Raw genomic sequence first — 20,695 nt, 5'->3', positions numbered from 1 at the left:
ACCCCAGGGGGCACCATGGCGGTGAGTGTTTTTACAATGTTAGTTACTCTGGGCTCTGAGGAGATCTTGATGTGTATCTGAATAAGTGTGGTCGAGGTTGGGTTCGCAGCGCTGAGGGAGCGCCGCACTGTGGGAGGGTCAGTGCTGAGGGAGGGCCGCACTGTGGGAGGGTCAGCGCTGAGGGACTGTCGCACTGTGGGAGGGTCAGTGCTGAGGGAGCGCCGCACTGTGGGAGGGTCAGTGCTGAGGGAGTGCCGTTCTGTGGAAGGATCAGTGCTGAGGGAGCGCCGCACAGCGGGAGGGTTAGTGCTGAGGGAGGGCCGCACTGCGGGTGGGTCAGTGCTGAGGGAGCGCTGCACTGTGGCAGCGTCAGTGCTGAGGGAGCGCCGCACTGTGGGAGGGTCAGTGCTGAGGGAGGGCCGCACTGTGGGTGGGTCAGTGCTGAGGGAGCGCCGCACTGTGGGAGGGTCAGTGCTGAGGGAGCGCCGCACTGTGTGAGGGTCAGTGCTGAGGGAGCGCCGCACTGTGGGAGGGTCAATGCTGAGGGAGCGCCGCACTGTGGGAGGGTCAATGCTGAGGGAGCGCCGCACTGTGGGAGGGTCAGTGCTGAGGGAGCGCCGCACTGTGGGAGGGTCAGTGCTGAGGGAGCTCTGCACTGTGGGAGGGTCAATGCTGAGGGAGCGCCGCACTGTGGGAGGGTCAGTGCTGAGGGAGCGCCACACTGTGGGAGGGTCAGTGCTGAGGGAGCTGAGGAAATGGCAAATGGAATTTAATGTTGGCAAGTGTGAGGTGGTCCACTTTTGTAGGAAGAATGGTAGGAAGGACTATTACTTACGAGGCGAAAAACTGCAGCAGGCGACGGTGCAGAGGGACCTCGGGGTCCTTGTGCATGAGTCGCAAAATCCCAGCTTGCAGGTGCAGCAGGTGGTCAGGAAGGCGAATGGGATGCTGGCCTTCATAGCGAGGGGGATTGAATATAAAAGTAGGGAGGTCTTGCTGCAGCTGTATAGGGCATTGGTGAGGCCGTAACTGGAGTACTGTGTGCAGTTTTGGTCGCCGTACTTACGCAAGGATATTTTGGCCTTGGAGGGAGTGCAGAGGAGGTTTACTAGGCTGATACCGGAGTTGAAGGGGTTGAGCTATGAGGAGAGGCTGAATAAACTGGGCTTGTACTCGTTAGAGTTTAGAAGAATGAGGGGAGATCTCGTTGAGACGTATAAGATGATGAATGGGATGGATAGGATAGAGGTGAAAAGACTCTTCCCGCTCAGAAAGGACAGTAGGACTAGGGGGCACAGCCTCAAGATAAAGGGGGGGCGGTTTAGAACGGAGTTGAGGAGGAACTTCTTCACTCAAAGGGTGGTGAATCTCTGCCCGTTGAAGTGGTGGAGGCTGCCTCGCTAAATATTTTTAAGACGCGGGTTGATGGGTTTTTGATAAGCGAGGGGATTAAGGGTTATGGGGAGAGGGCGGGAAAGTGGAACTGAGCCACGACAGATCAGCCATGATCTTATTGAATGGCGGGGCAGGCTCGAAGGGCTGGATGGCTGACTCCTGCTCCTATTTCTTATGTTCTTATGAGCTCTGCACTGTGGGAGGGTCAGTGCTGAGGGAGCTCTGCACTGTGGGAGGGTCAATGCTGAGGGAGCGCCGCACTGTAGGAGTGTGAGTGCTGAGGGAGCGCCGCACTGTGGGAGGGTCAGTGCTGAGGGAGCACCGCACTGTGGGAGGGTCAGTGCTGAGGGAACGCTGCACTGTGGGAGTTTATCTCCAGGATAAGTTTGTTCCTGGAACTGGTTCGGCCAGTGTTTTATTTCAATCTTTTGTTTTAACCTGGTGCTACCATTGAGCCCAGGGGGCACCATGACGGTGAGTGTTTTTACGATGTTAGTTACTCTGGGCTCTGTGGAGATCTTGATGTGTATCTGAATAAGGGTGGTTCATGTTGGATTCGCAGTGAACAAAGAACAAAGAACAACACAGCACGGGAAACAGGCCCTTCGGCCCAACGAGCCCGCGCCTCCGTCCCACTGTCTCAGTGACCTATTCATGATTTTAGTCTACGCCTAATGTGCGAGGATCAGGGAGGTCCAATTTAGGGACAATTTGTTACCCAATCAATCAGCCTAAAAGCACATCTTTGGGGATGTGGGAGGAAACCGGAGCACCCGGAGGAAACCCACGCAACCACGGGGAGAACGTGCAAACTCCCACAGACACAGGCCCAAATCCATGTGTCCGCACAGCAACAGAGATAGTCTCTGAGCTGTCATGTTGCCCTCGAGATGGTCCAGTTTAAGCACACTAACGACATGAAGCAATAGGCAACTCCCGAAGCAACGTCCAAGAGCAGCCCACTACAACCTGCCGCATGCATGCCCCTTGCTGGACTTAAATGCCTGTGGAGACAAAAAAAATTCATTATTAAACAGGCAAAGACTAACATCCCTGAGGCAAAACGTATTCCCAGGCCTACAATGTTCAGTAAGGCCTACTATATCCCCCTATATGTAGCCCGCTCATATGGCTGTCTAAGTGACTCTTAAACAACCCTAGCGTGCCTGCTTCCACCACCTTACTCGGCAGTGCATTCCACACCCCCACTACCCTTTGCGTGAAAAACTGCCCTCTAATATTTGTCTTATACCTAGCCCCCCTCACCGTAAGCCCGTGACCCCTCGTTCTATCCATTTCTAATAGCGGAAAAAGCTTACCACCATTTACTCTATCTATCCCCTTCATAATCTTATAAACCTCTATTAGATCCCCCCTCAGCCGACGTCTCTCAAGGGAAAACAGCCCAAGTTCGTTCAATCTTTCCTCGTAAGACAGCCCTTCCATACCAGACAGCATCCTGGTAAATCTCCTCTGCACTCTCTCCAGGATCTCTACATCCTTCCGGTAGTACGGCGACCAGAACTGGACGCAGTACTCCAAGTGAGGCCTAACCAACGTTCTATACAACTGCAACATCAGACTCCTACTCTTATATTCTATACCTCTTCCTATGAAGGCTAACATACCATACGCTTTCCTCATCACATTCTGCACCTGCACCGACACCTTCAGGGACTTGTGCACTTGCACCCCCAGGTCTCTCTGCGTATCTATACTCCGGATAGTTCTACCTTTTATCGTATAACTCCCCTCCACATTATTCTGGCCAAAGTGCATCACCTCGCATTTCTCCAGATTAATTTCCATTTGCCATCTATCTGCCCAATCTACCAGCCTGTCTATGTCCTATTGCATTGCCAGGCACTGCTCCTCAGTACCCGCCAATCCAACCATCTTAGTGTCATCAGCAAATTTGCTGATCACACCACCTACCCACTCTTCCAAGTCATTAATATATACCACAAACAGAAGAGGTCCAAGTACCGAGCCGTGCGGCACACCACTGGTGACAGGCCTCCAACTGGAAAAGGAGCCTTCCACTACTACTCGCTGTCTCCTCCTCCCAAGCCAGTTCTCCACCCATCTACATACCTGGCCTTGTATCCCATGAGCCTTCACCTTTTCTATCAGCCTACCATGAGGGACCTTGTCAAACGCCTTATTGAAATCCATATAGACGACATCAACGGCTTGTCCTTCGTCAACCGTTTTTGTCACCTCTTCAAAAAATTCCACTAGATTCGTAAGGCACGACCTCCCTGTAACGAAGCCATGCTGCGTATCCCTGATCAGATTGCAGCGCTCCAGATGTTCAGACATCCTATCCTTGAGGATCCTCTCCATTAGCTTGCCTATAACTGAAGTCAAGCTCACCGGCCTATAATACCCTGGGTTATCCCTCTGACCCTTCTTAAACAACGGTACTACATTTGCAATGCGCCAATCCTCTGGGACCTCACCTGTGTCCAAAGAAGAGACAAAGATTTGCGTCAGAGGCCCAGCAATTTCATCTCTCACCTCCCTTAGCTCCAACTAAATGCGTGGTTGAAGGATTGGTGTAGGGCAGGTGCCCTAACTATCCGGAGTATAGATACGCAGAGAGACCTGGGGGTGCAAGTGCACAAGTCCCTGAAGGTGTCGGTGCAGGTGCAGAATGTGATGAGGAAAGCGTATGGTATGTTAGCCTTCATAGGAAGAGGTATAGAATATAAGAGTAGGAGTCTCATGTTGCAGTTGTATAGAACGTTGGTTAGGCCTCACTTGGAGTACTGCGTCCAGTTCTGGTCGCCGTACTACCGGAAGGATGTAGAGATCCTGGAGAGAGTGCAGAGGAGATTTACCAGGATGCTGCCTGGTATGGAAGGGCTGTCTTACGAGGAAAGATTGAATGAACTTGGGCTGTTTTCCCTTGAGAGACGTCGGCTGAGGGGGGATCTAATAGAGGTTTATAAGATTATGAAGGGGATAGATAGAGTAAATGGTGGTAAGCTTTTTCCGCTATTAGAAATGGATAGAACGAGGGGTCACGGGCTTAGGGTGAGGGGGGCTAGGTATAAGACAAATATTAGAGGGCAGTTTTTCACGCAAAGGGTAGTGGGGGTGTGGAATGCACTGCCGAGTAAGGTGGTGGAAGCAGGCACGCTAGGGTTGTTTAAGAGTCACTTAGACAGCCATATGAGCGGTCTACATATAGGGGGATATAGTAGGCCTTACTAAACATTGTAGGCTTGGGAATACGTTTTGCCTCAGGGATGTTACAGTCTTTGCCTGTTTAATAATGAATTTTTTTGTCTCCACAGGCATTTAAGTCCAGCAAGGGGCATGCATGCGGCAGGTTGTAGTGGGCTGCTCTTGGACGTTGCTTCGGGAGTTGCCTATTGCTTCATGTCGTTAGTGTGCTTAAACTGGACCATCTCGAGGGCAACATGACAGCTCAGAGACTATCTCTGTTACTGTGCGGACACATGGATTTGGGCCTGTGTCTGTGGGAGTTTGCACGTTCTCCCCGTGGTTACGTGGGTTTCCTCCGGGTGCTCCGGTTTCCTCCCACATCCCCAAAGATGTGCTTTTAGGCTGATTGATTGGGTAACAAATTGTCCCTAAATTGGACCTCCCTGATCCTCGCACATTAGGCGTAGGCTAAAATCATGAATAGGTCACTGAGACAGTGGGACGGAGGCGCGGGCTCGTTGGGCCGAAGGGCCTGTTTCCCGTGCTGTGTTGTTCTTTGTTCTTTGTTCTTTGTATCCCCACACTGTAGGAGTGTGAGTGCTGAGGGAGCACCGCACTGTGGGAGTGTGAGTGCTGAGGGAGCACCGCACTGTGGGAGTGTGAGTGCTGAGGGAGCGCCGCACTGTGGGAGTGTGAGTGCTGAGGGAGTGCCGCACTGTGGGAGGGTCAGTGCTGAGGGAGCGCCGCACTGTGGGAGTGTGAGTGCTGCAGGAGCGCCGCACTGTGGGAGGGTCGGTCCTGAGGGAGCACCGCACTTTGGCGGGTCAGTGCTGAGGGAGCGCCGCACTGTGGGAGGGTCAGTGCTGAGGGAGCGCCGCACTGTAGGAGTGTGAGTGCTGAGGGAGTGCCGCACTGTGGGAGGGTCAGTGCTGAGGGAGCGCCGCACTGTGGGAGGGTCAGTGCTGAGGGAGCGCCGCACTGTGGGAGGGTCAGTGCTGAGGGAGCGCCGCACTGTGGGAGGGTCGGTGCTGAGGGAGCGCCGCACTGTGGGAAGGTCAGTGCTGAGTGAGTGCCGCACTGTGGGAGGGTCAGTGCTGAGGGAGCTCCGCACTTGTGGGAGGGACAGTGCTGAGGGAATGCCGCACTGTTGGAGGGTCGTTGCAGAGGGAGCACCGCACTGTGGGAGGGTCAGTGCTGAGGGAACTCCGCACTGTGGGAGGGTCAGTGCTGAGGGAACGCCGCACTGTGGGAGGGTCGTTGCAGACGGAGCACCGCACTGTGGGAGGGACAGTGCTGCGGGAGCGCCACACTGCGGGAGGGACAGTGCTGAGGGAGCACCGCACTGCGGGAGTGTCGGTGCTGAGGGAGCGCCACACTGTGGGAGGGTCAGTGCTGAGTGAGTGCCGCACTGTGGGAGGGTCAGTGCTGAGGGAGTGCCGCACTGTGGGAGGGTCGGAGCTGAGGGAGCGCCGCACTGTGGGAGGGTCAGTGCTGAGGGAGTGCCGCACTGTGGGAGGGTCAGTGCTGAGGGAGCGCCGCACTGTGGGAGGGTCAGTGCTGAGGGAGCGCCGCACTGTGGGAGGGTCAGTGCTGAGGGAGCTCCGCACTGTGGGAGGGTCAGTGCTGAGGTAGCGCCGCACTGTGGGAGGGCCAGTGCTGAGGGAGCTCCGCACTGTGGGAGGGTCAGTGCTGAGGTAGCGCCGCACTGTGGGAGGGTCAGTGCTGAGTGAGCGCCGCACTGTGGGAGGGTCAGTGCTGAGGGAGCTCCGCACTGTTGGAGGGCCAGTGCTGAGGGAGCGCCGCACTGTTGGAGGGTCAGTGCTGAGGGAGCACCGCACTGTTGGAGGGTCAGTGCTGAGGGAGCTCCGCACTTCTGGGAGGGACAGTGCTGAGGGAATGCCGCACTGTGGGAGGGTCGTTGCAGAGGGAGCACCGCACTGTGGGAGGGTCAGTGCTGAGGGAGCTCCGCACTGTGGGAGGGTCAGTGCTGAGGGAACGCCGCACTGTGGGAGGGTCGTTGCAGAGGGAGCACCGCACTGTGGGAGGGACAGTGCTGCGGGAGCGCCACACTGCGGGAGGGTCAGTGCTGAGGGAGCACCGCACTGTGGAAGGGTCGCTGCTGCGTGAGCGCCGCACTGTGGGAGGGTCAGTGCTGAGGGAGCGCCGCACTGTGGGAGGGTCAGTGCTGAGGGAGCGCCGCACTGTAGGAGTGTGAGTGCTGAGGGAGTGCCGCACTGTGGGAGGGTCAGTGCTGAGGGAGCGCCGCACTGTGGGAGGGTCAGTGCTGAGGGAGCGCCGCACTGTGGGAGGGTCAGTGCTGAGGGAGCGCCGCACTGTGGGAGGGTCGGTGCTGAGGGAGCGCCGCACTGTGGGAAGGTCAGTGCTGAGTGAGTGCCGCACTGTGGGAGGGTCAGTGCTGAGGGAGCTCCGCACTTGTGGGAGGGACAGTGCTGAGGGAATGCCGCACTGTTGGAGGGTCGTTGCAGAGGGAGCACCGCACTGTGGGAGGGTCAGTGCTGAGGGAGCTCCGCACTGTGGGAGGGTCAGTGCTGAGGGAACGCCGCACTGTGGGAGGGTCGTTGCAGACGGAGCACCGCACTGTGGGAGGGACAGTGCTGCGGGAGCGCCACACTGCGGGAGGGACAGTGCTGAGGGAGCACCGCACTGCGGGAGTGTCGGTGCTGAGGGAGCGCCACACTGTGGGAGGGTCAGTGCTGAGTGAGTGCCGCACTGTGGGAGGGTCAGTGCTGAGGGAGTGCCGCACTGTGGGAGGGTCGGAGCTGAGGGAGCGCCGCACTGTGGGAGGGTCAGTGCTGAGGGAGTGCCGCACTGTGGGAGGGTCAGTGCTGAGGGAGCGCCGCACTGTGGGAGGGTCAGTGCTGAGGGAGCGCCGCACTGTGGGAGGGTCAGTGCTGAGGGAGCTCCGCACTGTGGGAGGGTCAGTGCTGAGGTAGCGCCGCACTGTGGGAGGGCCAGTGCTGAGGGAGCTCCGCACTGTGGGAGGGTCAGTGCTGAGGTAGCGCCGCACTGTGGGAGGGTCAGTGCTGAGTGAGCGCCGCACTGTGGGAGGGTCAGTGCTGAGGGAGCTCCGCACTGTTGGAGGGCCAGTGCTGAGGGAGCGCCGCACTGTTGGAGGGTCAGTGCTGAGGGAGCACCGCACTGTTGGAGGGTCAGTGCTGAGGGAGCTCCGCACTTCTGGGAGGGACAGTGCTGAGGGAATGCCGCACTGTGGGAGGGTCGTTGCAGAGGGAGCACCGCACTGTGGGAGGGTCAGTGCTGAGGGAGCTCCGCACTGTGGGAGGGTCAGTGCTGAGGGAACGCCGCACTGTGGGAGGGTCGTTGCAGAGGGAGCACCGCACTGTGGGAGGGACAGTGCTGCGGGAGCGCCACACTGCGGGAGGGTCAGTGCTGAGGGAGCACCGCACTGTGGAAGGGTCGCTGCTGCGTGAGCGCCGCACTGTGGGAGGGTCAGTGCTGAGGGAGCGCCGCACTGTGGGAGGGTCAGTGCTGAGGGAGCGCCGTACTGTGGGAGGGTCGGTGCTGAGGGAGTGCCGCACTGTGGGAGGGTCAGTGCTGAGGGAGCGCCGCACTGTGGGAGGGTCAGTGCTGAGGGAGCTCCGCACTGTGGGAGGGTCAGTGCTGAGGTAGCGCCGCACTGTGGGAGGGTCAGTGCTGAGGGAGCCCCGCACTGTGGGAGGGTCAGTGCTGAGTGAGTGCCGCACTGTGGGAGTTTTTCTACAGGATAAGTTCATTCCTGGAACAGGTTCTAACAATGTTTTATTGCAATCTTTTGTTTTAACCAGGTTCTACGATTGAGCCCACGGGGCACCACGACTGTGAGTGTTTTTGCGATGTTAGTTATTCTGGGCTCTGTGGAGATCTTGATGTGCATCTGAATAAGGGTGGTTTATGTTGGATTCGCAGTGCTGAGGGAGCACCGCACTGTGGAAGGGTCAGTGCTGAGGGAGGGCCGCACTGTTGGAGGGTCAGTGCGGAGGGAGCTCCGCACTGTGGGAGGGTCAGTGCTGAGGGAGCGCCGCACTGTGGACGGGTCAGTGCTGAGGGAGGGCCGCACTGTGGGAGGGTCAGTGCTGAGGGAGCGCCGCACTGTTGGAGGGTCAGTGCGGAGGGAGCTCCGCACTGTGGGAGGGTCAGTTATGAGGGAGTGCCGCACTGAGGGAGGGTCAGTGCTCAGGGAGCACCGCACTTGTGGGAGGGTCAGTGCTGAGGGAATGCGACACTGTGGGAGGGTCGGTGCTGAGGGAGCGCCGCACTGTGGGAGGGTCGGTGCTGAGGGAGCGCCGCACTGAGGGAGGGTTGGTGCTGAAGGTGCTCCGCAGTGTGGAAGGGTCAGTGCTGAGTGAGTGCCGCACTGTGGGATGGACAGTGCTGAGGGAGTGCCGCACTGTGGGAGGGTCGGTGCTGAGGGAGCGCCGCACTGTGGGAGGGTCGATGCTGAGGGAGCTCCGCACTGCGGGTGGGTCAGTGCTGAAGTAGCGCCGCACTATGGGAGGGTTGGTGCTGAGTGAGTGCTGCACTGTGGGAGGGTCAGTGTTGAGTGAGTGCCGCACTGTGGGAGGGTCAGTCCTGAGGGAGCGCCGCACTGTGGGAGGGTCAGTGCTGAGGGAGCACCGCACTGTGGGAGGGTCGGTGCTGACTGAGTGCCGCACTGTGGGAGTTTGTCTACAGGATAAGTTCGTTCCTGGAACAGGTTCTAGCAATGTTTTATTTCAATCTTTTGTTTTAACCAGGTTCTACGATTGAGCCCACGGGGCACCACGACTGTGAGTGTTTTTGCGATGTTAGTTACTCTGGGCTCTGTGGAGATCTTGATGTGTATCTGAATAAGGATGGTTTATGTTGGATTCGCAGTGCTGAGGGAGCGCCGCACTGCAGGAGGGTCAATGCTGAGGGAGCGCCGCACTGTGGGAGAGTCAGTGCTGAGGGAGCGCCGCACTGTGGGAGGGTCAGTGCTGAGGGAGCGCCGCACTGTGGGAGGGTCAGTGCTGAGGGAGCGCCGCACTGTGGGAGGGCCGATGCTGAGGGAACGCCGCACTGTGGGAGGGTTGGTGTTGAGGGAGCGCCGCAGTGTGGGAGGGTCAGTGTTGAGGGAGCGCCGCACTGTGGGAGGGTCAGTGCTGAGGGAGCGCCGCACTGTGGGAATAACTTCCCAGGGAAGGGTGGATTTTGGGAACTGGGTCTAACAGTGTTTTATTTCCATCTATTTTTTATCCAGTTGATGAAGCTGAGGATATCACACACAAGGATGGTGAGTGTGTTTGCAATGTTTCGTATTCTGGGCTCTCTGGAGATCTGGCTTTGCAGAATGAACCTGGACAAGTGTCGGATCTCTCTGTGGGGGAGTATTTGGGGAATAGTGATCATAACTCTGTCGCCTTCACACTCGCACTCGAGGGAACTGGGACCAAGCTATCTTGGGAAGTTTTCACCTGGAGTGAGGGAAATATGAAGCCATCAGGCAGGAAATTCGAGGCGGAAATTGCTGCACTGTGGGAGGGTCAGTGCTGAGGGAGCGCCGCGCTGTGGGAGGGTCAGTGCTGAGGGAGCGCCGCACTGTGGGAGGGTCAGTGCTGAGGGAGCGCCGCACTGTGGGAGGGTCAGTGCTGAGGGAGCGCCGCACTGTGGGAGGGTCAGTGCTGAGGGAGCGCCGCACTGTGGGAGGGCCAGTGCTGAGGGAGCGCCGCACTGTGGGAGGGTCGGTGCTGAGTTAGCGCCGCACTGTGGGAGTTGTCTCTCCGATAAGTTTGTTCCTGGAACAGGTTCGGCCAGTGTTTTATCTCAATCTTTTGTTTCAACCAGGTTCTATTGTTGACTCCAGGGGGCACCATGGCGGTGAGTGTTTTTACAATGTTAGTTACTCTGGGCTCTGAGGAGATCTTGATGTGTATCTGAATAAGTGTGGTTGAGTTTGGGTTCGCAGCGCTGAGGGAGCGCCGCACTGTGGGAGGGTCAGCGCTGAGGGACTGTCGCACTGTGGGAGGTCAGTGCTGAGGGAGCGCCGCACTGTGGGAGGGTCAGTGCTGAGGGAGTGCCGTTCTGTGGGAGGATCAGTGCTGAGGGAGCGCCGCACAGCGGGAGGGTTAGTGCTGAGGGAGGGCTGCACTGTGGGTGGGTCAGTGCTGAGGGAGCGCTGCACTGTGGGAGCGTCAGTGCTGAGGGAGCGCCGCATTGTGGGAGGGTCAGTGCTGAGGGAGGGCCGCACTGTGGGTGGGTCAGTGCTGAGGGAGCGCCGCACTGTGGGAGGGTCAGTGCTGAGGGAGCGCCGCACTGTGGGAGGGTCAGTGCTGAGGGAGCTCTGCACTGTGGGAGGGTCAATGCTGAGGGAGCGCCGCACTGTGGGAGGGTCAGTGTTGAGTGAGTGCCGCACTGTGGGAGGGTCAGTGCTGAGGGAGTGCCGCACTGTGGGAGGGTCAATGCTGAGGGAGCGCCGCACTGTGGGAGGGTCAGTGCTGAGGGAGCTCTGCACTGTGGGAGGGTCAATGCTGAGGGAGCGCCGCACTGTGGGAGGGTCAGTGCTGAGGGAGCTGAGGAAATGGCAAATGGAATTTAATGTTGGCAAGTGTGAGGTGGTCCACTTTTGTAGGAAGAATGGTAGGAAGGACTATTACTTACGAGGCGAAAAACTGCAGCAGGCGACGGTACAGAGGGACCTCGGGGTCCTTGTGCATGAGTCGCAAAAACCCAGCCTGCAGGTGCAGCAGGTGGTCAGGAAGGCGAATGGGATGCTGGCCTTCATAGCGAGGGGGATTGAATATAAAAGTAGGGAGGTCTTGCTGCAGCTGTATAGGGCATTGGTGAGGCCGTAACTGGAGTACTGTGTGCAGTTTTGGTCGCCGTACTTACGCAAGGATATTTTGGCCTTGGAGGGAGTGCAGAGGAGGTTTACTAGGCTGATACCGGAGTTGAAGGGGTTGAGCTATGAGGAGAGGCTGAATAAACTGGGCTTGTACTCGTTAGAGTTGAGAAGAATGAGAGGAGATCTCGTTGAGACGTATAAGATGATGAATGGGATGGATAGGATAGAGGTGAAAAGACTCTTCCCGCTCAGAAAGGACAATAGGACTAGGGGGCACAGCCTCAAGATAAAGGGGGGGCGGTTTAGAACGGAGTTGAGGAGGAACTTCTTCACTCAAAGGGTGGTGAATCTCTGGAATTCTCTGCCCGTTGAAGTGGTGGAGGCTGCCTCGCTAAATATTTTTAAGACGCGGGTTGATGGGTTTTTGATAAGAGAAGGGATTAAGGGTTATGGGGAGAGGGCGGGAAAGTGGAACTGAGCCACGACAGATCAGCCATGATCTTATTGAATGGCGGGGCAGGCTCGAAGGGCTGGATGGCTGACTCCTGCTCCTATTTCTTATGTTCTTATGTTCTTATGAGCTCTGCACTGTGGGAGGGTCAGTGCTGAGGGAGCTCTGCACTGTGGGAGGGTCAATGCTGAGGGAGCGCCGCACTGTAGGAGTGTGAGTGCTGAGGGAGCGCCGCACTGTGGGAGGGTCGGTGCTGAGGGAGCGCCGCACTGTGGGAGGGTCAGTGCTGAGGGAGCACCGCACTGTGGGAGGGTCTGTGCTGAGGGAGCACCGCACTGTGGGAGGGTCAGTGCTGAGGGAACGCTGCACTGTGGGAGTTTATCTCCAGGATAAGTTTGTTCCTGGAACTGGTTCGGCCAGTGTTTTATTTCAATCTTTTGTTTTAACCTGGTGCTACCATTGAGCCCAGGGGGCACCATGACGGTGAGTGTTTTTACGATGTTAGTTACTCTGGGCTCTGTGGAGATCTTGATGTGTATCTGAATAAGGGTGGTTCATGTTGGATTCGCAGTGAACAAAGAACAATGAACAACACAGCACGGGAAACAGGCCCTTCGGCCCAACGAGCCCGCGCCTCCGTCCCACTGTCTCAGTGACCTATTCATGATTTTAGCCTACGCCTAATGTGCGAGGATCAGGGAGGTCCAATTTAGGGACAATTTGTTACCCAATCAATCAGCCTAAAAGCACATCTTTGGGGATGTGGGAGGAAACCGGAGCACCCGGAGGAAACCCACGCAACCACGGGGAGAACGTGCAAACTCCCACAGACACAGGCCCAAATCCATGTGTCCGCACAGCAACAGAGATAGTCTCTGAGCTGTCATGTTGCCCTCGTGATGGTCCAGTTTAAGCACACTAACGACATGAAGCAATAGGCAACTCCCGAAGCAACGTCCAAGAGCTGCCCACTACAACCTGCCGCATGCATGCCCCTTGCTGGACTTAACTGCCTGTGGAGACAAAAAAATTCATTATTAAACAGGCAAAGACTAACATCCCTGAGGCAAAAACGGAATCCCAAGCCTACAATGTTTAGTAAGGCCTACTATATCCCCCTATATGTAGCCCGCTCATGTGGCTGTCTAAGTGACTCTTAAACAACCCTAGCGTGCCTGCTTCCACCACCTTACTCGGCAGTGCATTCCACACCCCCACTACCCTTTGCGTGAAAAACTGCCCTCTAATATTTGTCTTATACCTAGCCCCCCTCACCCTAAGCCCGTGACCCCTCGTTCTATCCATTTCTAATAGCGGAAAAAGCTTACCACCATTTACTCTATCTATCCCCTTCATAATCTTATAAACCTCTATTAGATCCCCCCTCAGCCGACGTCTCTCAAGGGAAAACAGCCCAAGTTCGTTCAATCTTTCCTCGTAAGACAGCCCTTCCATACCAGGCAGCATCCTGGTAAATCTCCTCTGCACTCTCTCCAGGATCTCTACATCCTTCCGGTAGTACGGCGACCAGAACTGGACGCAGTAATCCAAGTGAGGCCTAACCAACGTTCTATACAACTGCAACATCAGACTCCTACTCTTATATTCTATACCTCTTCCTATGAAGGCTAACATATGAGCTCTGCACTGTGGGAGGGTCAGTGCTGAGGGAGCGCCGCACTGTGGGAGGGTCAGTGCTGAGGGAGCTCTGCACTGTGGGAGGGTCAATGCTGAGGGAGCACCGCACTGTGGGAGGGTAAGTGCTGAGTGAGCGCCGCACTGTGGGAGGGTCAGTGCTGAGGGAGTGCCGCACTGTGGGAGGGTTGCTGCTGAGGGAGCACCGCACTGTGGGGATTTGTCTCTAGGATTTGGTCATACCTGGTACAGGTTCTAACAATGTTTTATTTCAATCTTTTGTTTTAACCAGGTTTTCGCATTCGCCACAGGAGGGAAGTTGAGGGTGAGTGTTTTTGCAATATTTATTGCTCTGGGTTCTGAGTCGATCCTGATGTGTATCTGAATAAGGATGGATTATATTGGATTGGCAGTGCTGAGGGAGCTGTGCACTGTGGGAGGGTCAGTGCTGAGGGAGCGCCACACAGTGGGAGGGTCAGTGCTGAGGGAGTGCCACACTGTGGGAGGGACAGTGCTGAGGGAGCGCCGCACTGTGGGAGGGTTGGTGTTGAGGGAGCACCGCACTGTGGGAGGGTCAGTGCTGAGGGAGCACCGCACTGTGGGAGGGTCAGTGCTGAGGGAGTGCCACACTGTGGGAGGGTCAGTGCTGAGGGAGCTGTGCACTGTGGGAGGGTCAGTGCTGAGGGAGCGCCACACTGTGGGAGGGTCAGTGCTGAGGGAGTGCCACACTGTGGGAGGGTCAGTGCTGAGGGAGCTGTGCACTGTGGGAGGGTCAGTGCTGAGGGAGCGCCACACTGTGGGAGGGTCAGTGCTGAGGGAGCGCCACACTGTGGGAGGGTCAGTGCTGAGGGAGCACTGTGCTGTGAAGTTTGATGAGGACTTGTATGTTGAGGTAGTGTGGGCGGAGATTAGAAATAGGAGAGGGGAGGTCACCCTGTTGGGAGTCTTTTATAGACCTCCAAAAAGTTCTAGAGAGGTTGAGGAAAGGATTGCGGAGACGATCCTGGTTAGGAGTGAAAGTAATAGGGTGATTGTTATGGGGGATTTTAACTTTAAAAATATTGATTGGAATTTTTATAGCTCTAGCTCGTTAGAGGGGTCAGTTTTTGTACAAAGCGTGCAGGAAGGTTTTTTGACTCAGTATGTAGATAGGCCAACTAGAGGTGAGGCTATATTGGATTTGGTGCTGGGAAATGAGCCAGACCAGGTGTTAGACTTGGAAGTTGGTGTGCATTTTGGTGATAGTGACCACAATTCGGTTACGTTCACCTTAGTGATGGAAAGGGATAGGCATGAACCTCGGGCCAGTGGTTTTAGCTGGGGGAAGGGTAATTATGAGGCTATTAGGAGAGAATTAGGAAGCATAGGTTGGACTAGGAGATTACAGGGACTGGGAACGTCCGAAATGTGGAGTTTTTTCAAGGAGCAGCTACTGCGAGTCCGTGATAGGTATGTCCCTGTCAGGCAAGGAGGAATTGGTAGGGCTAGGGAACCGTGGTGCACCAAAAAAGTTGATTCGTTGGTTAAAAAGAAAAAGGAGGCTTATGTTCGGATGAGACGTGAGGGCTCGGGTAGTGCACTAGAAAGCTTTAGATTGGCTAGGAGGGAGTTGAAGAGTGAGCTAAGAAGGGCTAAAAGAGGACATGAGAAGACTTTGGCTGATAGGGTTAAGGAGAATCCTAAGGCGTTCTATAGGTATGTCAAGAACAGAAGGTTGGTTAGGGCAAGATTAGGGCCAGTTATAGACAGCAGAGGGAAGTTACGTGTGGAACCGGAGGAGATTGGAGAGGCATTGAACCAATATTTCTCTTCGGTGTTCACGCAGGGGGACATGGATATAGCTGAGGAGGACACTGGGTTGCAGGGGAGTAGAATTGACAGTGTTACAGTTGATAAGGAGGATGTGCTGGATATTCTGGAGGGTTTGAAAATAGATAAGTCCCCTGGTCTGGATGGGATTTACCCCAGGATTCTCTGGGAGGCAAGAGAAGTGATTGCAGAGCCTCTGGCTCTGATCTTCAGGTCGTCGTTGGCCTCTGGTATAGTACCAGAAGATTGGAGGTTAGCGAATGTTGTCCCATTGTTTAAGAAGGGGAACAGAGACTTCCCCGGGAATTATAGACCGGTGAGTCTCACTTCTGTTGTGGGCAAGGTTTTGGAAAAAATTATTAGGGATAGGATTTATAGTTATTTGGAGAGTAATAAATTGATTGGAGATAGTCAGCATGGTTTTGTGGGGGGTAGGTCGTGCCTTACTAACCTTATTGAGTTTTTTGAGAAAGTGACCAAAGAGGTGGATGGGGGTAAGGCAGTGGACGTGGTATATATGGATTTTAGTAAGGCGTTTGATAAGGTTCACCATGGTAGGCTTCTGCAGAAAATACAGATGTATGGGATTGGGGGTGATCTAGGGAATTGGATCAGGAATTGGCTAGCGGATAGGAGACAGAGGGTGGTGGTTGATGGTAAATATTCATCATGGAGTTCGGTTACGAGTGGTGTGCCTCAGGGATCTGTTTTGGGGCTACTGCTGTTTGTAATTTTTATTAATGATCTGGATGAGGGTATAGTTGGGTGGATTAGTAAATTTGCTGATGACACCAAAGTCGGAGGTGTGGTAGATTGTGAGGAAGGGTGTCATAGTTTGCAGGGTGACTTAGACAGGTTGCAGAGCTGTGCCGAGAGGTGGCGGATGGAGTTTAATGCGGAGAAGTGTGAGGTAATTCACTTTGGTAGGAGTAACAGACGTGTTGAGTATAGGGCTAACGGGAGGACTTTGAATAGTGTGGATGAACAGAGGGATCTAGGTGTATGTGTACATAGATCCCTGAAAGTTGGGAATCAAGTAGATAAGGTTGTTAAGAAGGCATACGGTGTCTTGGCGTTTATTGGTAGGGGGATTGAATTTAGGAGTCGCAGCGTCATGTTGCAACTGTACACAACTCTGGTGCGGCCGCACTTGGAGTAATGTGTGCAGTTCTGGTCCCCACATCACAGGAAGGATGTGGAGGCTTTGGAGAGGGTGCAGAGGAAGTTTACCAGGATGTTGCCTGGTATGGAGGGGAGGTCCTATGAGGAGAGGCTGAGGGATTTGAGGTTGTTTTCGCTGGAAAGAAGGCGGATAAGAGGGGATCTTATTGAAACATATAAGATGATTAGAGGTTTAGATAGGGTGGATAGTGATAGCCTTTTTCCTCGGATGGAGAAAGCTAGCACGAGGGGGCATGGCTTTAAATTAAGGGGTGGTAGTTATAGGACGGATGTCAGGGGTAGGTTCTTTACCCAGAGGGTGGTGAGGGATTGGAATGCCCTGCCTGCTGCAGTTGTAAATGCGCCTAGTTTGGGGGCGTTTAAGAGATCCGTGGATAGGTTTATGGACGAAAAGGGATTGGTTTACATTCGTGGGTCATTGCTTTTTAACTGGTCGGCGCAACATCGTGGGCCGAAGGGCCTGTTCTGCGCTGTAATGTTCTATGTTCTATGTCTCCCTATCCCCTCATTTCGATCCACACTCGGAGCACAGATCCCGTCTCCCTCTCCCCTCAGTTATTTCACATGCAGAGCCCAGTTCCCATCTCCCTATCCCCTCGATAAGACCCACACTCGGTGTACATTTCCCGTCTCCCTATTCCGTCGATTAGACCACACTCGGAGCACAGTTCCTGTCTCCCTATACCCTCGGTTAGACCCATACTCAGAGCACAGTTCACGTCTCCCTATCCCCTCAATTAGACCCACACTTGGAGCACAGTTCCCATCTCCCTATCCCCTCAATTCGACCCACACTCGGAACCCAGTTCCCCTCTCCATATCCCCTCGATTAGACCCACACTCGGGGAACAGTTCCCGTCTCCCTATCCCCTCGGTTAGACACACACTCGGAGCACAGTTCCCGTCTCCCAATCCCCTCGATTAGACCCACACTCGGAGCACAGTTCCCTTTTCCCTATCCCTCGGTTAGACCCACGCTCGGAGCACAGTTCCCGTCTCCCTATCCCCTCGGTTAGACCACACTCGGAGCACAGTTCCCGTCTCCCTATCCCCTCGGTCAGACCCACACTCGGAGGACAGTTCCCGTCCCCCTATCCCGACTGAGGAAAGATTAGAGGGGGGAGTGGCAAGATTGTGGGGCTGGGGTTAAAATTCGGTCAAGCAATGTCCGATCAAAGGGGAAAGCAGAATTGGATGGGCAGAAGGGTCTTTTTGAATCCTGCTTTGGTTCGATCTCAGTGTCCCAGATTGAGGAATTCTCCTTCCCTCCCTTTCTATCTCTCAGTTTCGTGCGGCGTTCCGAAGGATATCGAACACGGACACTTTGAATACGTGACAACGCACGGGGTCACGTCGTATCTCTCTGCGATCAAATATACTTGTGACGCAAACTACCACGAAAGAGATTTCAGCCATGAAGGTGGGTTCGAGTAATCTGTCCACAGACAGAGCTGAGGGAGCACCGCACTGTGGGAGGGTCAGTGCTGAGGGAGTGCCGCACTGTGGGAGGGTCAGTGCTGAGGGAGCACCGCACTGTGGGAGGGTCAGTGCTGAGGGAGCACCGCACTGTGGGAGGGTCAGTGCTGAGGGAGCGCCGCACTGTGAGAGGGTCAGTGCTGAGGGAGCGCCGCACTGTGGGAGGGTCAGTGCTGAGGGTGCGCCGCACTGTGGGAGGGTCAATGCTGAGGGAGCACTGCACTGTGGGAGGGTCAGTGCTGAGGGAGCGCCGCACTGTGGGAGGGTCAGTGCTGAGGGAGCACCGCACTGTGGTAGGGTCAGTGCTGAGGGAGCGCCGCACTGTGGGAGGGTCAGTGCTGAGGGAGCGCCGCACTGTGGGAGGGTCAGTGCTGAGGGAGCGCCGCACTGTGGGAGGGTCAGTGCTGAGGGAGCGCCGCACTGTGGGAGGGTCAGTGCTGAGGGAGCGCCGCACTGTGGGAGGGTCAGTGCTGAGGGAGCACCGCACTGTGGGAGGGTCAGTGCTGAGTGGGTGATGGGCTCTGCGGGGGACTGTGGGGTGGGTACCGGGGGATATATCAGTTTGCCGTGCTGCACTCTAACCCCTGTTGTGCTGTCTAGCTGTTTATGTCTGTACGATCGAAGGGAAATGGAGAAACACTGACCTTGATTTCGAAATCCCTACATGCGAGCCAGGTACAGAATCATATTTACTCTGTCTGCCTTCCATCAGGGACCCCTGTTACACAGGGAGACTCTCTCTGTCTCTGCGTCTCTCTGTCTCTCTCTCTCTGTCTCTCTCTCACTCTGTCTCTCTCTCTGTCTCTCCCCCTCTCTCTCTCTGTCTGACTCTCTTTCTCTCTCTGTTTCTCTCTCTCTCTCTCTGTCTCTCTCGGTGAGGGGTCAGTCTGATGTTCTGTCTCTCTGCCTCTCTCTCTGTATCTCTGTCTCTCTCTCTGTCTCTCTCTGTCTGTCTGTCTCTCTCTCTCTGTCTCTCTCTCTCTCTGTCTCTCTCTCTCTGTGCCTCTCTCTGTTTCTCTCTTTGTCTCTCTGTCTCTCTCTCTCTGCCTCTCTCTCTTTGTCTCTCTGTCTCTCTCTCTCTCTGTCTCTCTCTCTGTCTCTCTCTCTCACTCTGTCTCTCTCTCTTTGTCTCTCTGTCTCTCTCTCTCTGTCTTTCTCTCTGTCTCTCTCTCTCTCTCTTTGTCTCTCTGTCTCTCTCACTCTGCCTCTCTCTCTTTGTCTCTCTGTCTCTCTGTCTCTCTCTCTCTCTCTGTCTCTCTCTCTCTCTCTCTGTCTCTCTCGGTGAGGGGTCAGTCTGATGTTCTCTCCCTCTCTCTCTCTGTCTCTCTGTCTCTCTCTCTCTCTCTGTCTCTCTCTCTGCCTCTCTCTCTCTGTCTCTGTCTCTCTCTCTCTGTCTCTCTCTCTCTCTCTCTCTGTCTCTCTGTCTCTCTCTCTCTGTCTCTCTCTCTGCCTCTCTCTCTCTGTCTCTCTCTGTCTCTCTCTCTCTGTCTCTCTCTCTCTCTCTCTCTCTCTGTCTCTCTCTCTCTGTCTCTCTCTCTCTCTCTCACTGTCTCTCTCGGTGAGGGGTCAGTCTGATGTTCTCTCCCTCTCTCTCTCTCTCTAGTTCTCTGTGGCCGTCCCGTGGTCCATTTGGAGACCCACCAGCGGGTGGTGGGGGGCCGGATGGTGGTGAACGGAGCCTCTCCTTGGAGCATGCTGCTGCGGGGGGCCGATGGGGAGATCATCGACGGGGCACTGATTGCCCACCAGTGGATGCTGACCAGCGCCCACGCCCTCCAGGGAGAGGGGCGCTCGGAGGCAGAGATCAAGGCCAATTTCCATGCCTACGTGGGCATGGAGGATGCCCGGGAAATGGACAGTGCCCACGAGGTCCACATCGACAAGATCTTCACCCACCCAAAGACCAAGGATGCTGTGGTCTACAGCAACGACCTGGCCCTGGTCAAACTCAAGGAGAACATCACCTACTCCAATCATATCATGCCCATCTGCCTGCCCGCGCACGACCTGGCTGCCCCAGGCAAGGTGGGCCACCTGGCGGGCTGGGGGATGGGCGTGGAGCTGAAGCCCGCCACCCACCTACTGTACGTGGAGCTGGGGATGGCCAACGCCAGCCAGTGCCTGCACCAGCTGGCCCAGAAGCAGCCCGGCCTCTTCGCCGAGGACGCCCCCGACCTGTTCTGCACCCAGCGCTCGGCGCTGGAGGAGAACGTGTGCCGGGGGGACCGGGGCGCCCCCTTCGTGGTGGAGGAGGGGGGCGTGGAGTACGCCGCCGGCATCCTCTCCTACGACGAGGCCTGTCGGGCCGACACGTATGCCGTTTACACCAATATCTACACCCACCTCGACTGGCTCAAGGAGATCATGGCCAACCATTGAGTTTGCGGCTAAAAATCAGAGCCGGGGGGTGGGGGGGAGTGTGGGGGTGGGGCGGGCACTTCCCTGGCCCCCATCCCCTCTTCCCCAATCACCCCCACAAACCCCCAAAACCTCCAATCCTTCCATTCCCAAGAGCCCCCTTTATCCAAACCACCCCCAACCCAATCTTTGGCCCACACTGTACGGGATTGGCTAACTCGCTAAACTCTCAGTAACCTCCCCCACCCCCACCACCAGCACCGACGCCCTCACTTGTCTCCCCCACCCCACCCCCACCCACCCTCCCGCAACCGTGGGACCCTTCACCCTCCCCAAAAACCGACCCCCCTCCACCCAAGTCCTACTCCCCTCCCCCTCTCAACAAACTGTGGGGACCC

General features: G+C 55.9%; 1 protein-coding gene across 1 annotated transcript in view; it reads left to right on the top strand.

Annotated features, from left to right (window-relative positions):
* LOC145338769 (haptoglobin-like) overlaps nucleotides 1-20,695 on the top strand; it is a 35,403-nt gene that overhangs the window by 11,584 nt on the left and 3,124 nt on the right. The window contains exons 5-6 of the mRNA XM_080183157.1: nucleotides 17,749-17,883; nucleotides 19,543-20,306. Coding sequence (XP_080039283.1) covers nucleotides 17,749-17,883; nucleotides 19,543-20,306 — 899 coding nt within the window. The remainder of the gene's footprint in view (nucleotides 1-17,748; nucleotides 17,884-19,542; nucleotides 20,307-20,695) is intronic.

Source organism: Carcharhinus amblyrhynchos, unplaced genomic scaffold (genome assembly GCF_965287045.1).
Source record: "Carcharhinus amblyrhynchos unplaced genomic scaffold, sCarAmb.v2.hapA chromosome_167, whole genome shotgun sequence".
Classification (NCBI taxonomy): domain Eukaryota; kingdom Metazoa; phylum Chordata; class Chondrichthyes; order Carcharhiniformes; family Carcharhinidae; genus Carcharhinus; species Carcharhinus amblyrhynchos.
The sequence above is the reverse complement of the archived record's forward strand: the minus strand, read 5'-3'. Positions and strand labels throughout refer to the sequence as shown.